Source organism: Apus apus, chromosome 2, assembly GCF_020740795.1.
Source record: "Apus apus isolate bApuApu2 chromosome 2, bApuApu2.pri.cur, whole genome shotgun sequence".
NCBI classification, from domain to species: domain Eukaryota; kingdom Metazoa; phylum Chordata; class Aves; order Apodiformes; family Apodidae; genus Apus; species Apus apus.
The window spans coordinates 82,415,545-82,433,010 of NC_067283.1; the positions used below are offsets into that span (position 1 = coordinate 82,415,545).

A 17,466-nucleotide genomic window follows, 5' to 3' on the forward strand; every position below is an offset into this window, starting at 1 on the left:
CTAGTTATAAGGAGATGGAAAATGAACTTTTTTTTAATGTTTTTTAATTAAATGCTTACCTGTAGAGCATAACGTTATATGGAAGAAAGTTAGGCAGAAGATACTTAATAATGCGTATAGGAAGCCAGAGCATGAGTAGTACAATTGATCCAAAGACAATCTGCAACAAGTTAAACAAGTTAGTCCAAATAGTAGAAACAACCAAACCTAGTTTCGTACCCATCTCTCTGACATGTTTCGTGTGTGTGGTGGGTTAGCCCTGGCTAACAGTCAAACATCTACCCAGCTGCTCACTCATTCCCCTCTCTAGCTGAATGGAGTGAAAATAGAAGGAAGGTAGTAAGACTCATGGATTGAGATAATCAGAGTTTAATAGAGAAATCAAAAGCTGTGTACAAGCAAAACACAAATTCAATCACTACTGCTCATCAGTAGACAAATGATTAGCAACTTCCCAGAAAGTAGGGCCTCTGTACATCTTAACAGTTGCTCAGGAGGACAAACTCCATAACAATGAACAATCCCCTTCCCTTCCTCCTCTTTTCCCACAGCTTTTACTGATGAGCCCATCATCATATGATATGGAATACTCCTTCAATGAGTTTGGGTCAGTTGTCCAAAGTATACCCCCCTCCCAAACTGCAGCTTATTTGCTGGAGGGGTGACGGAGCAGGGCAGAGGAAAAGCCTTGAGGCTACCCGAGCAAACACTCTTCAGCCATAGCCAAAACACCTGTGTGGTAGCAACACTGTTTCAGCCACCAATCCAAAGCCCCAAAGGACACTATAAAGTAAAAATAACTCCATTCTCACAGACCAGCATGAAATGACGCCCTTGCCAAACAGGACCATGGCTGAGTAAGCACTGTGTGGCCAGCTGACAGTTCAGGCACTGTCAGATGGTTCTACATCCCTCTCACAGCTCTGGGATTAATAACTGTGCGTTGCTCATTTCTTAGTGGCTCAGCTTTCATGCAACTTGTAGAAGCCTCAGAAAATCTTTCAGTTTCTATTTCCTCATATTTTAATTTGAATCAAAATTTAGTAGAGGAGATCAGGTGCATGAAGACCATGCATTTTTATAAATCCTGTTTCCTAAAGGAACCTGATTAAAATCCAAGTACATTTTAAACACATCCTTAGCCTTTACATAAACTCATGGCTAGACACTAAAAATGTTAAAAAAAATTCTGTTTAACTAAGTAAAAACAAAAAATACAATCCTATTCTTGAAACTTAGTAGTTAATGTTCTACACAAGAAACTTCTTAAAAATTGAAAGAAGCACAACTTGAAAAGTGTGATTTGTTTTCTGAAAGTATTTTTTCCTTATTTTTTCCTTACATTACTGTGTAGTAATGTAAATGGGAGCTAACATGAAATTTTCTTTGCAAATAAAGAAATTTGTGAGAAAAGTCCTTACCACGGATAAGATGAACCTCCTGAGATGCCTGTAAATGGGCAAGTGAATCATTTCCTGCACAGGATTGAAGTCTGGATCATTCAAATTCCTGAGAAACCATAAGACACCGGGTCTCAATACCTGAAGTAGGATACAGAAACAACATATGAAAATTATCTTTGCATTCTTTGTTTTTCATTTTGGATAACACTACTGCAGCAAACAGGTTTTAGATGTAATAGGGGTATTTGTTGAAAAAGGTTCAACAAATTGGTATAGAAATAGAACAAAGCATTATCACAAAGAAGTAGAGAAGCAATAACTAATTACAAGCTTCACTTCCAAGTATTAATCAATTTTAGACAACTGAAATATATTTAGATAAATTTTAAGGCATGACCCATGCTTAAGGACTCTTCGTAAACAAAAACCCACTAAATAAAATATACTCTAAATCATCATTTTCCACTACAGTAAGGACCACTGTGGCTCTTTTACGTAATGCTGGAATCTAATATACACACACAAAGCACAGCAGCAGCAACACCCAGATTTGAAATGGAGAGTTAAACATGCAAGCTTCTCTAACTACATTACATACCAGTCTTGTTCTTACAGACTTACCTCTCTCAGTAAAAGAATGAAGGATGCAAAATAGAAGACGTAAACCATTCCAACTAACCAGTGCAGAAACATTGTGGTACCTGGTGCAGACTGAAAGCTCAATTCTCTGTCTTTCAAAGTGGCATCAAACATCTCCTAGAAGGTAAGCAGTAAACAAGTATGAAGTTTGGCAAACCTCCAGGTATGAATTTTGTTTACCCTATGTTCATTAATAGGCATTCAAATATCTGCCTTGTGCTAACATATAAATAATTATAGCATTCAATTAAAAAAAAAGAGAACACTTTATAAGAACAGCAAAGATAAATTTCTGAACTAATTCTTTCTTCTGACAGAAAAAAGTCAATTGAAACACTACCATACACTATGTAACTTATAAATTAGTTCAAATAAAGTGGCACTGTGATGGAAGCAAATACTTATTTTTCCCTTAATCACAGCATCTGGAGTTGGAATCTGGGACTGGAAGGGACTGAGAAAGATCATCTAGTCCAACCCCCCTGCCAGAGCAGGATCACCTAGAGTACATCACACAGGAACTTGTTCAGGCAGGTTTTGAATGTCTCCAGTGAAGGAGACTCCACAACCTCTCTGGGCAGCCTGTTCCAGTGCTCTGTCACTCTCACAGTAAAGAAGTTTTTTCTGATGTTTACGTGGAACCTCCTATGTTCCAGTTTGCACCCACAGCCTCTTGTCTTATCACTAGACATCACTGAAAAAAGCCTGACTCTGTCTTCCTGACACTCGTCCTTTAAGTATTTACAAATGTTGATAAGGTCACCCCTTCAGTCTCCTCTTCTCTAAGCTAAAGAGACCCAGCTCCCTCAGCCTTTCCTCACAAGGGAGATGTTCCACTCCCTTAATCATCTTTGTGGCTCTGCACTGGACTCTTTCAAGCAGTTCCCTGTCTTTCTTGAACTGAGGGGTCCACAACTGGAAACAATGCTCCAGATGTGGCCTCACCAGGGCAGAACAGAGGGGGAGGAGAACCTCTCTTGACCTACTAACCACACCCTTTCTAGTACACCCCAGGGGTCACTGGCCTTCCTGGCCACAAGGGCAAATTGCTGGGCAAGTAAGTAAAATTATAGTTCTACTAAGGCTAGAATAAATTAATTTTCTCCATTTGAAATTAATAAATTTTTTTTCAGGACAGAAAAAGTGCCCTCAATTCCAGGTAAACACAGCATGAGTCTTGTTCAAAACAGAGACCGGACAATTTTTAAAATATGAAGTTATTAACATTTCACATAAGATGGCTACATAAAGAAGTTTATTCAGTACACAAGGTTCGCTATCACAGTGGACTTGCAAATGCAGTAGACAGGATTAGGATCTTATTTTAACAACAGCGTTTTAACTTGTATTTAGTAATGTAAAGAAAAACAAAATGAGCATTACACAGTACCTGAAAAAAACCCCTTCCCTCTGGAAACACTATGTTTATAAAAAGGTAAGAGTGTTTTCAAACTCACACCAACAACTCCCTTCTCACCAGAAGTTTTTTTCTTTTAAATAGAAACATCATCTAAAAAGATTGTATCGCATTTCATAGAATCATAGAATGGTCTGGGATGGAAGGGACCTTAAAGACAATCTAGTTCCAACCCACCCTGCCATGGGCAGGGACACCTCCCACTAGGCCAGATTGCTCAAAGTCCCATCTGATCTCTCCTTGAACACTTTTAGGGAAGGGGCATCCACAGGCTCCCTGGGCAACCTGTTCATGTCTCACCACCCTCCCAGTAAAGAATTTCTTGTAGGCCCCTTCAGGCACTGGAAGGCTGCAAAAAGGTCTTCCCAGAGCTCTCTCTTCTCCAGGCTGAACAACCCCAATCCTCTCAGCCTGTCTTTGATTCTTACCAAAGAACATATATCCAGCCACCAGCCACAGATGAGAGGGAACACACCGATTTCAACAACCACTAACAAGGAAACCTTTAGGAAAAAAGAGAAAATAACATCTCACTAGTTTAACAGAAATTGCCAAGAAAATAGAGGGGTTTTGCTACACATAAAGAAGTAGAATTACCTTGACAACAATATAGCAAACTCCTAATAAACGACGCGATCGCTGGAACTTCACAAGTGCTGCCAAACCCTGAAGTTTTGTCAAGAAAATAATGCTGAAAAATACTTCATAACACAGTCATATTATGTTTACATTACATTATGTTATTATGTGGTTTCAGCAACAGGAAATTTTGCAAAAGACAAAAGTGAAACAGGAAGTATGAATTTTATGGGGATTCTATTTTCAAAATTGGCCGTGACCCTGCAAGTCACAATCTGATGTGCTGGATAATTCTCCCAAAAAATGCATCTAAAAACCCAAACAAATAAATAATACCACCACCCTTCTTAAATCCAAAAGTTTTCTCCAAGAAATAGAGTTGTCTTTGAAAACGTTTGATACGAGTAAGCAAGTTTCAAAACTGAAGGCCTTCCTTAAATGGTAGCTTTCCTTTTCATGCAGTCTGAAATAAATTCTCACCTTTTCCAAGAAAATCTAGAAGCTGGGGGTTTGTTTTGCTTTGTTTTCTTTTAGGAGGTAAAACAGAGACATGGCAATCAGTGGGTTTAACCAAATTTCCACCGCTCATTGGTACAGGTGGTCTCAAGTTGATGTTAGCTTTGTGTACTCTTGAACATAAAACCATTAACAGTGTTTATTCTTTCAAATTGAAGTTGGTGTAGTCCCTTTAAAAACATGCAGCTAAAATGCAGTTCTAACTTGTGACCAAATCCTTCTACCTTTCAGGACTCTGTCATTACTTTATTTTTTCTGTAACAATAAGAAAGAAGGAAATCCTTGCTGCAAGCTCTCTGTGGTTCAGAGACATAAAAGAGGAACTAAAAGAACCCACACTCTAAAGATCTGGCAGGATCACCCTACATATTTTCATAATCCCATTTCTCTTTCTGCTGCAACTAGATAGCCCACAACAACAGTGCAAAGACAGTGAAGAAAAAAACAATGGTTCTGTCTTCTCAGACACTTAGCTGGAGGCCTTCAAGCAAGCATAAAAGCCTACCATTGCATGTTAAAACATGTGCAAGCGTTCTGAAGAACACAGTTACACTGACAACTTTTAAATGGCCAAGAGAACAGAAGAGACTTTTTCTCCAAATTTCACCAAAAAAGCAAAGCAAAATAGTACATTAATTACATCTGCATCATGCCTGTGCCTCCTCAAAACATAGCCAGAAAATTTATTTACATGTAAAATGTGAACCAGTTAAACTTCTCACAAAAGGATACATGACAAACAATTAGCGTCACTGCTAGCAGAACATATCCAACTATAGTTGTAATCAGGCCTTCAAAGTGAGATGCTTGAACCTGGGGGAGAGGAGAAAAAAAAGGGAAAGTTTCAGTCTCTTAGAAGATTGTATCTCCTTTTTATGCAATTAAGAAAATTTTCAAATCTCAACTCCTAAAGAAGAATGACAAGTTTCTTCAATTTTTACGTATTTTAATAATCTAGTACTTTTTTGGTATCTCCAACAAGAATAGAAAGTATGTACATTTAGTCTAACAACTACTTTCTTCATATACGAAACAACTTCTATATATGAAACAGTGTCACCTTACACTAACTTACTTTCACCTACCTTTTATCATCAACTCAATACACAAATTAAAAATGCACACGAGGAACAAGAGAGTCTTAAAAAACCAAAAACAAACGTATGGGGTTTTTTGTACAAGAAGGAAACCTCACTAAAATGTAAATAATGGAGAGAGCAGGAAAGAGTGAGAGAACATTTTTAATCATAGGTTTGAGGAGGAAAAATGTCAGACATTCCATGCTACTTTTGCAATCACAAATAAAAGTGGAAGCATGCTACAAAAATATTCTGATTAAATAAACAGCAGCAGTTTTTTTCATTTTGAAATTAGCAAACAGTACTTACATATTCCTCAAAGCCCAGGCCAACAATGGAGAAGTGACCAATGTGGTATGGACAAAATGCTGCATAATGGAAGCAGAAAGAAGGGGAAAAAAGGACATGAAAACTCCTAAATGGAGTGTTATTTGCAGGATGTCTATATTATAACATGGTAATCGTTCTACTTCTGATCAATTTTGTGACAGCAACTAAAAAAATTACTTTCTCTACAAATATTTGTAAATGCTATATTTCTATAATATTACAAACACTGAAAAACAGATCAAAATTTACACTGAAAAACAACAAACAATAAGAAACTACACAGAATAACAGGACAGTATTTTCTTTCTTGCTGTGTGAAAGTGAATTCAGTTTCTCAGTCTTGCGTACTACGGTGGTATCAGTCTCAGAAAACTGTGGTACACACAAACCTGTTCCATATATCTCTTCTTTCCCATACACTAAAAGACTAAAGTAGCAATTCTACTTTGTGGTCTGATAGGACTTGCATTAGCGAGGTTACAGTTTTAGTGTTTTAATTTTTAAGAATACTGTAAAAAAATGCAAGCCCTGCAGAAATTTGTGAAGGGGAGAGAAGATGGAGATAAAGATGATGCTCCAGTGAATGGATGAGGAGCAACTGAGAAGTCCTTTAGTTTGAAGTAATGTAATAAGAACTGTCATTATTCCTAAGAACTAACTCTAGCCAATTCTGAGGTCTCAGGAGGAATGAATTAAAAAACACTGCACTTTCCCCATTTTTGGGCATCCATGTATTTGCAACAGGATCAAGTAGTTGTTTTAGCTCACCCTGTACTCTTCTAACCAAGCTACGAAAGACTACAGAATTCAACATCACTTTCCTACAGGAGTAAAAGGAGTCATTAGTAAGTGAAGTGGGGTGCAGTAACTGCAAGCTTTTATTTTCACCTATACTGTAGACTAAACATACCCCAAAATGAAAAGCCTGATGATTTTCTCTCACCTCCTGGAATTTCTCATACACCTCTGTATGACCAATATGTGAAAAAAAACCCAACAACCCAAAACAAGATTTAGCAGGTTTTTTTTTTAATTCTGATCAACGATCAGAAATTTTTAATTTATGTCTGTTTCAGATAAATCAGCAGTTACTAGAAATAAATAACAAAAATGTAAAAGATAAAGGGAGGACTTGAGCTCTTTCTGTCCAGTAAGAACAAGAGAAAGAAAAGTGAGATTAAAAAAAAAAATCACATGAAACTTCTGTTAACATCAGACTCCTGACTTAAAATTTGTATCAATTCGACAGTGTTTTAGGAAATTACTGTGCAGTTTATATATATATATAATTTAAAATAACTTTATTTAAAAGAGATTTTTTAATAGATTCCTTTTAACAAAAAACATGGAGTACAAACTCTTCTGCAACTACCAAAGCGAGCTAAAATACAAATTAAGTCTAACTTTGTTAACTTGTGCAAGAGAGTATAATACAGTATTTTCTGGATCAGTAACTACGGTTCAAAATGCTTTCATTATGTTTTATCTTCTGGAAAGTATTTCCTTGGACATTTGAACTCACCAGGACTGTAATTATGAACTACTAGTGATTTGGCAGTTGAAAATTAAGCAATATTATTTAGTGGGAAAGATACTAAAAATAGGCTTGAGAGGCCCAAATTAAATTCCCAGATCTCCTGTTGGTCTCTGTTAAAGCACACGTAGAGCTACTGAAAACACAGCTATCTGAAAACCTTATTAATTATTCTTATTACTAAATTATTATTATGATTATATAGCTATAGTTATGAATTATTATTAAAGGGTTTATTATTACTACATTATTATCATAATGATAATTTATTATTAAGGGTTTAGAAATTCTATAGTTATTATCCACTTTTAAAAAAGCCTACATTTTATAGCAACCAAAAAACATAATTAACTTGTGTCAGCTGCAGATTAAAATAGACCATCAGAAAGAAATAATTCAAGTATATTCCAACGCCTATTAGAGAAGTTTTAGTTTTTGTAAATTAAATATGTATGATACTTATTATTTTCTTTTGGTCTGCTGATTTGTTTCAATAAGTATATGCTCAAATAATTGTTTCAGTATTGTGAGCTTTACTTTGCCAGTTAAAATTTCTTATCCACAGTATGACTTCAGTTTTTAAAGCTCAAACTTTTGCCAAGAAAGACTGCTCAAAAAAAAACAATAACAAACAATCCCTTTCTAAACTGATAATTCAGAATATGTGAATTTGTGTGTCTGGTATCTCCTTCAAGTGTATGAAATGTTCTATCTTGTCACTACAATGCTGCTGCTTCCCCACATAGTTGTGTCAAATCAAGAACACTAATGAGCTTCAGCACCATAATCCAAAAGCTCCTGCTAGCAGCAAGCAAGCAAAATTGAAGCACAGGGAAGAGCTGATATTATTCCATGTCACTCAAGGGTTGTAAGATACTAAAAAAACCCCAAAGCCCCCCCCCACCAATCTGAATCACCATCTAATGCTTGTCAGGAAGGTTTTTAAAAAATAAATTCTGAATTTGGTACCTTGCTTTCTGCAGTAAAACCAGTGTGGAAATGCAAATTTACCCTACATATTACAAGCAGTAAATATAAAATAAGAATGCTAGAAACTTTCAAGGGGGAGCTTACTGCTATTCACAAGAAGGCCAGCATTTTACTACCTTTTTCTTTTAGGGTTCAAATGATTGGGAAATATACATCTGAGGTTTGGGGATTATTATTATTATTTTTTAGGATTTTTTAAAGCTGTAACAAGTTTACATCCAAAAGATTTCCTAGCACTAACTATACATGAAATCAGAACAAGGAAATATTCCTGTCTTATACTAGAAATAGAGTCTTGCAAACATTTAAAGTTGCAGTTCAGCTTCAGCATCTACAGGAAGGAGAAAGGAAAATAAAGTAAAATACCCTGCTGATAAGAATTTACTGTTTTCTACAATTTGTCAGTTGTGTGAACAAAGGAAAGTTGTTTTGTAGTAATTCTAGACACAAAACTATAGTATATTTGACAACTTTACACAGTCTGTTACATTCTTGCATGCCCCCCTCTCCTAATTTTGAGCTCCAAAAATGTGTTGATGGAAAAAGAGACTGAAGTCTATCTAGTGAAAACTGTAAGAAGAAAAAAAAATACCCTCTCCGTTCCTAAAAGTACTGAATTTGCTCATAAATTAATTCCATGACGTTCCTCCTTTAATTTAGCAACATTCCAAACAAATATTCCTTTCTGTGCTTTGGTTGACATCATTAAACTTTTGGTAGATTTCCTATTTTAAACCTATTTACTAAAAAGAATTAAAATGACAAAACTAGAAGCAATAAAGACTTATTATTCGGACTCCCAGGTCATTCGTAGTTCCATTTTTAGATGTCACTACTTCCCTTATTCTGAGAGAAGAGCCTTAAAATTAACCTGCATTATCACTTCACACTTAAGAGCAAATTATACTTACCAAACACAAGTATGAACAATGTATTTAAAGATACCACCCAAAAGACATGTTCCTGCAAGGAGTAGGGGGGAAGAAGGGAGGAAGATGATAAAGAAACAGTACATAAATATCAGTCATTTAAATACGTGAGTCTACTTTTGTATCTAGTCTTCTTCTTTCAATTGGCTATTATTACCAGAATTTGCACACCAAATAAAGTCACACTAAAAATTCCCTAGTGGTGTTCTGGTGGTATTAGGGCAAATCAGGGAAGACTGAATGAGGACACTATTTTAACCATAACATAAAGAGCAAAACTAGCAAAGGCTAGAACAGGTATGTATTTTCAGTGTATGCATTTTTGAAGGGTCAAACTTTGATTTACAGTGGAGTATGTGATTCAAAGTAACCTATATGTTTTAATAAATTACACTTTTATGCCACACATGCTACTCTGTGAAACTCCTAAAAGACAGTTTTGCCTGAACATGACATCATGTGGAAGTCTCTTTAAAGAATAATATCATATGAAAATGGGGACTTCAAATAGAAGTATGTAACTTTTCAAGATACAGTTTGCTTTAAAAAAACAAAACACTTTCTATAGAAATTATTGAAATTTCACTTACTAAAAAAACTAGAGATCCATCAAGTCCAAGCATCTGTGAAGATAATAAAATTAGGTTTATTTACTCATTAGAAAAACAAAACATGTATCTAAAATAAGCCTCATTCACACCAACTTTTACTGTCTGATATGGTCAAATGCTTTTTTTTAATTGCTCAACCAACATGATCTGGACATAAATTTTTAAATACAGGGGTAGAACCTAAGTTCCTGTTCAACACAGTAAACTCAGTTGATCAAAGGCAGTGATATAAATGTGGAATAGTTTAACATACATGTATTTGTATAGGGCAAAACAAACATGTAATGAATTAACTTATGGGCTATTTCTCTCCAAGATTTAAGATTCTGACAAAAATTCTGTACTTATAAACTATTTCAGTGATTCAACTGTTATTTAAAAACATGTTTAAACAACTCAGTATTAAAATACAAGCGCAATTTTTACTGGGCTTCTAATTGCAAAGTACCAGTTTATGTTTCACTGACAAAAGCCAAAGGTTAATATTTTACCTTACATGTTCAAAAACAACTAGCAACAGTAACATGTTGCAACATTGTTATTAAGTTTACAACACAAATGGTTTACAGCTAGGGAAGACAGGAAACAAATCCTCCATTGATCTGCACAGCTGCTACAGGAAGTGTCAACAGAAGAGCCATAAAGCAAGCATCTATTAAAAAAAAAATTCCCCCCCCCCCCCACTTCAAGGGTTTCTTACTATTTCCATCCAGACACTCCTACTTCACAATTAGGACTGTAAAGTATCAGTGACAAGGCTATTTTGTATCAGAATTTGCACTAAGTTCCAAGATATTAAAGTTGCACATATTTTGCAACATAAACCAAGATGCAAACATTTTTGAAAATTCATAAAGTTTGCATTCTATTTTCACAGGATGAAACAGCAGAAAAGCCTACCCCACTTTTGATACTAAATGCCAACTAGATACCTATTGCCTATGCATGCACACAGGATTAGAAATGGTTGCGAGAGTTTGCAAAAACCGATTTCTATATTCATGGAGATGAGTCAAAACATTTTCAACTAGAGTACCTCAACACTTCCAAACACACAAATTTGGTTCAGAAATATAATGCTTTCCTCTTGAGATATGTAGCAGAATGGTTCAGAAACCAGAATTTACATATGCCCTTTTTCACTAAGTATCTTTCAAAACAAACCAAGAAGCTTTCACTAGATACAAAACAAGTTTCAAGAGCTGTCTCTGGTGATGAAAACTGTGTTTCTACTACACTGCAATCAAGGCAACAACTGATCACAGCCTAGGAATACAGTAACTAGCTTTACAACTGTTTACCATGGGCACCAGTGACACTGGTAGATCACATGAAGCTTATGTATCTAGCTTCAGGTAGATCTTGGTGGATATGGCGAGCTTTGAACTCAAATCCTGGCTCCTTGTAAACCAGCTACAAAACAACTTGGTGCCGAATCTCTAGACTGCTCTATGACTACAGAATAAATACATTTCATGCTCTTATTATGGAATTTGTTATCCATAAGCAAAGTTACATTGAAATGCTCCATTTTTTAAGAAATGCATTTGCTTTCTGCAAATATGTAAATAAATTAAGCCAAATCTCCTGTTCTCTCTTTTCATTTCATGTTTTCATGAATACAAAAATTAGGCATTAAACTACAAAGAAAGCAACACCTATGTGCAACACGTGATCTGGCCTAGCAGCCTCAATGCAAGCTGTGATTAATCTCTAAACCTGAACAAGTTGAAGACTTCAGAACAATGTGTGCTAAAAAATGTTTTAAGCTGCTACTGTATTTAAAAACAAAGAAAGGACTTTTAATAGATACCGATTAGCATGATAGCAATTTGTTTTTAATACAATGACTTTTTAGGTCACTAGAGCCTCTTATTGATAGATTTGGATCCATCTAGTGTGAAAACTCTCTCAAATGGATTTTATCGCAGTAATACTACAAACTATTTCATGTGTGAGTCTGAATTATCCAAGAAAGTTATTCTTACTCACTCGCTCCCAAGTAAGCTCTTCTGCTGCTCGATCCCACTCCAAAGCATTCCAGTTCATGTCATCTGAGGAGACAATGGCCATTTTTACAGCTGTCAGACTCATCCAAAACAAGATGTAATGACTCCATGCTATGTTTTTAATGAACAAAAAGACTTAACAGCATAACATTCAACTTGTAACTGCTGGAAAGCTTTTCAGCCAACAAATACTTCAGTGCTCAGAAGAAATCCATAGCATTTGGAAAAACAAGATAACTTAAGCTGAAGAGGGAATTTACACAGTGGGAATTCCTTGAATTACAACAGTTCTATTTACAATGGTTTCATTTATATTTAAAAGTACTAGAACGCTAATGTTTTGAGTCACCTGTTACCTTGTGCTCCATTGTTTGCATCTGCTGCATCTTCTACTACAGCATCTTCTTCATCTTCGTTATCCTCCTCCTCCTCATCTACTTGCTCTTCTTGAATTTCAGGGTTCTCGCCTACAACTACATTCTCAGCAGCTGGGTTAGCAGGTTGATCAAGAACAGCATTTTCAACACCTCCATTTACAACAGCCTGAGCCTACAGAAACAGGATTTAGTATTCAGTTAAATTGATCAACCTCTCTCTGTACTTTTATCCTGTACATAGAAAAAAGTATTAAGAAACATTAATAATGTATTTTTTCAGATAAGCATGAATTTTGGGACCACTAAACCTTTTAAAAGAGGAAGGGAAACAGTCAGATTTCTTCACAGAATAGTTGAGGTTGGAAAGGGCTCCTAGAGATAGTCCAGTCAATCCACCTACTCAAAGCAGGATCAGCTAAAACAGGTTGCTCAGTGTTGTTTCCAGTTGGCTTTTGAGTAACTCCTGAGATAGACTTCATAACCTCTCTGAGTTACCTGTTCCAGTAGTTGACCATACAGTTAAAAAAAAGACATACCCACATCTGTTTTGTTGGTTTTTTGTCTAAATGAAATTTCCTGTATTTAAATTTGAGCCTACTGCCTGATGTCCTGTCACTCAATACTATTAGGAAGACTTTCGTTCTGTCTTGTTTACTTCCTCCCATCAGGCTTTTATACACATTGGTAAGGTTCACCCTGATCCATGTCATCTCCAGTTCCAGTTCTCTCAGCCTCTCACAATATATCAGATGCTCCAACGTTCTCGTAATTTTTATTGCACTCTTTCTAAATTTATCTACACATTTACTAAATTACCACACATTTCCTAAATTTATAATGAAATACTGAGTCTTACCTCATTTTGTTGACCAACACCATTGAGCGGCTGTTGCTGATTTTGTTCCAACCACTGTGGTGCTCCTCCATGAACAATCTGTTCACGTAACCAAACAAGGCTGATAAACGCACACAGAGTGCATGTTACCACAAAACAACCCTGCAAACAGTCAGCCAGTAAGTTCTCCCTGTTAAAAACAGAAAAAACCACAACCATTACGGACAAATTTTGCTAATAAGACTAAACTTAGTCATTGTTAAAGACCACAAACAGATCTTCCTTGTCCAAATGAACAAATAAACAGGTATTTGTGCAAAAAAGCTGAATTTAAGTCTAGGTGAAAAAAATATATACAATTTTTATTTAATTAAAAAAAACTATTCCAAAGTTTATTTCAGGAAGCTTGTACATACCCGAGTACAAATATTTTTAAGTGCCAAGATAAACACTGATTTTAAGAAGGTGTTATTTCCCTCTGATTTGGTTTGTGAAATTTATACTGTTTAAACATAACTATTCCTACAAAACAGGATCTGATGCAACATGAAGAAAAGCTTCAAGAGTAATTCAGGAAAAACAATCTTCAAGAATAGCCAAGGAAACACAACAGTCACTAAGTAAATGATTCATTATAGTAAAAGGTCTGTTTAAATGGCTAAATGCATAACATCTAGTCTACTGAAACATTTTATCTGCTGAGCTACCCTAACCAAAATAATAGAGCTGCAGGGTTTGCCTTCAACTGCTCTCCAGGTAGTCTTTTACCCCAGATATTAGCTTTGTACTTTAAAAATCCTTATCTATCAAGTCATACCTGCAAAGCACCAGCAAAAGTTCAGCTGGCAAACTGAAACTATGGTTTCATGCAATACAAGAGTTACTTAGATTGGCTTAAGCAACCTTCATCCCTTATTGCAGTTAGCCCCTCCTACTTGTTTCCACCCTTGCACTACACCCTGATCAAAGTGAATTAGCTCAGGAAACTAATACGCTACAATACGTTCTGTCAAGTCAGAAAGAAGCATGCCATGGCACTCTGCCATCCCCAAAGCAGTCTGGCTCTCCACGCAGCTGCATAAACACCTGTGCCTGCAGAGCACAGTGAGTACCATGGGGACCAGAAGTCCAAAATGAAAAGTTGACACAAGATGCTAATGACATTGACTCTGTCAAAGAAATACATGTCAAAGCACAACTTCACATGCCATTAAAATCTGACATATCCTGGAGTCCTTTATTTTCTCCCTAGACTGTAAAAGACATGAGAAGAGATGCTCTATGTTGAGTTGTTTCAGATTCTTTTCAGGAAAAAAATAAAATAAAATCTAGGCTTACTGTGAGGTAACAGGAGGAATACTGAATGGAATTTTTTTTTTTTTTAAATTATTAAGTGTAATTTCACAGTGTAAGTTTTCTTAATACCAAATACAAATATTCATTAACCTGGACTCATTTTGTAAAGTCAGTTTTTTCATCTTCAAAGATCCTAAATATGAAAACTTCAAAGTGAAATTATTTCTATTGTAATAATTTCTATTGTGGGCCATACATTTTGTTATACAAAGGGTAATGGGCAGCTGCTTGCATAAGACCACAGAATGTTAGGGGTTGGAAGGGACCTCTGGAGATCAAGTCCAACCTCCCTGCCAGAGTAGGACCAAATCTACAGCAGGTCACTCAGAAAGGCATCCAGACAGGTCTTGAAAGTCTCCAAAGAAGGGGGCTCCACAACCTCTCTGGGGAACCTCTTCCAGTGGTCTATAACCCTTACAGTATAAAAGTTCTTCCTCATGTTGAAATGGAACTTCCTGTGCTCTAGTTTGCATCCATTGCACCTCATCCTATCACGGTGCACAGCTGAAGAGAGATTGGCCCCACCCTTCAGATATTTATATACATTACTAAGATCCCCTTACAGTCTTCTCTAAACTCTCTCAAGTAAATCTGTCTCTCTTGAAATGGGGAGCCCGGAACTGGACACAACATTCCAGATGTGGTCTCACTAGGGCAGAGCAGAGGGTGAGGAGAACTTCCCTCGACCTGCTGGACACACTATTACTTAATGCACCCTTCTAAATGCACTTAATGCATCTTAAGATGATGAAGGATACCAAGCATAACTGGAAGAAAGGGACATGAGGTTCCAAAGCAACCACTTTCACAGTAATCTGACTAGGAAAGTTATTTGTAACAAACTGTTTAAGTACTTACGTTGAGAGAATATCTAGTGGCAGTGTCAGTAGTGAGCTCACAGAGCCAGTAAACAAGCACTTGTAGATACGACCTACATGAAGAAACAGAAGTGTGGTATAAATGAAATTTTGGTTATAGCCTCACTTGGAAACAACAATAGGTACCCTCTTTTTACCTGGTGTCTTAGCTAAATTTAGGGCAAGGAAAAAAATCTCAACTTCCAGGGAACTAACAGAACTCAAGACCATATACAACCCTGTAGAACAAAGTTGTATTTATTTTAACTGAACATTCTTGATAAAGTATACCTTCAGAGTATAAGATTCATCTAGACCTGTCTCCATCACTGGTCACAGCAATGAATACTTCAGAAAGAACATGGAAACAGGTTGAAGATACTTCCTCAGCACATTCTCATATGCTTCTGCAAAGCCACTCAGTTCCTGTGCCACAATATCTGAGTGCTAATTAATCCTTGATGGGTTTTTTTTATCCATTAATAAGTTCAATAATATTTTGAACCTGTATCAACTTCTGGTATTACAATATCTTGTAGCAAGGAATCTCACCATTTCATTATCTGTTTTAAATAATTGTTTTATGGATTAATAGTTAATACTAGTTAATGTTAGCTTTTTATAATGATTTTTCAGTCACAATCTTAAAAGTAGGTTATCAGTGTATATAGTATACTTCAGAAAATGAGATTCAGCTCCATAGGATCACACAGATGCTCTGAACAGCATGAAGGAAGAATTAAGACACCCATATCCAGAAATGCAATTCTTAATATTCTCATTCCACTCTTTAAGCAGGCATAGGTACTCAAAGATATACTGGCACTCTATAGTTTCTGTGACCTAGAATAAATAGCTCACTTATTACCTCTTCAATAAATGTGTCTGGAACTTATAGAAAGTTTGTATTTCTACATCTCTCATGAATAATCCACCAAAAATGCCAAAGAGGTCTATTGTTTATGCTCACTTTTTACCTATGACATAATATAGCACTTGGAGAAAGTTAACACAGCCCCAGTGCAATCCATCCCTCCTACTGAAATTGAGCAGAAAGTAATACAACATTCAAAGGTCTAGAGTAAGTTAGAATACAAAAGACACAATGACTATAGCTGTTCTAAAGAAAATGTTTAGTCTCATTGTAGTACTACTACTAAACTAATAAACCATATACTACTTACACATTTTATATTGAAGTCACTGAACCAAATTTACTAAGATGATACTGATCCTCTGTTGCCAGTAAGTTTCAACAGTTTCCCTTGCCCACAATCTAGCTACATGGTGAGGAAACTGCAAAGGTGCAGATGTCACTAGGAACTCTGCCAGACTGTACGGGTCAAAGAACACAAGCCTCATAACCTCCAATTTCCGAAACACACTGGTAGGAAACCAGTGGAACAAAACTCGTTGCAAGACTTTATGGAATAGGAAGGGAATTTTATTACATAAAATAACTAAGCAAACTGGTATCTATGCAACATCTTTTTCCTCAAAGGTTTCACTTGCTCACTCTCATATAAGCACTAAGACATATGTCCAAGTGGTCTGGACACATATCCTGTTTTCCTTCTCTGTATAGCTCCAGTGTTGTTCATTTTCTTGACACTTTAGCTTTAGTCTGTTTTCTCTCTTGGTTTGAATGCATCCTCATATACAGTGTTCTTTGGCAAACAGCAAATACTCCTCTTAGCCCTTCTTCTGCTGGTTCTTTTGGTGCTCACATACACAATTTCCGTTCATACTTAAGTCAATTTAAGTAGTTCTGTTACACACCTCTACAATTTTAACCACTACATCATTACATTAAACATGTATACAACTATTTTCTTAACTATTTATTTTTAAAAAGTGGCATCTTAATACTCCAGGAAAATAGATTCATATGCCATATCAGAATGTGAGTGGTGATTTCTAAAATTTGACATAAAGGAGGCACTTCAGATAAGCCAACTTCCACTTCGGACTTCCTACTGCCTTAGTGTACACACATTCATCTTAC

General features: G+C 36.1%; 1 protein-coding gene across 3 annotated transcripts in view; it reads right to left on the minus strand.

Annotated features, from left to right (window-relative positions):
* Positions 1 to 17,466, minus strand: part of MARCHF6 (membrane associated ring-CH-type finger 6) — a 52,038-nt gene that overhangs the window by 18,109 nt on the left and 16,463 nt on the right. For all 3 annotated transcript variants that reach the window (XM_051609920.1, XM_051609919.1, XM_051609921.1), the window contains exons 5-17: positions 15,463 to 15,535; positions 13,270 to 13,438; positions 12,393 to 12,585; positions 12,020 to 12,081; positions 10,007 to 10,039; positions 9,399 to 9,450; positions 5,943 to 6,001; positions 5,287 to 5,367; positions 4,057 to 4,125; positions 3,888 to 3,962; positions 2,025 to 2,159; positions 1,422 to 1,541; positions 60 to 160 (exon numbers count right to left, since the gene is read on the minus strand). In XM_051609920.1, the coding sequence (XP_051465880.1) occupies positions 60 to 160; positions 1,422 to 1,541; positions 2,025 to 2,159; positions 3,888 to 3,962; positions 4,057 to 4,125; positions 5,287 to 5,367; positions 5,943 to 6,001; positions 9,399 to 9,450; positions 10,007 to 10,039; positions 12,020 to 12,081; positions 12,393 to 12,585; positions 13,270 to 13,438; positions 15,463 to 15,535 (1,222 nt within the window). The remainder of the gene's footprint in view (positions 1 to 59; positions 161 to 1,421; positions 1,542 to 2,024; positions 2,160 to 3,887; positions 3,963 to 4,056; positions 4,126 to 5,286; positions 5,368 to 5,942; positions 6,002 to 9,398; positions 9,451 to 10,006; positions 10,040 to 12,019; positions 12,082 to 12,392; positions 12,586 to 13,269; positions 13,439 to 15,462; positions 15,536 to 17,466) is intronic.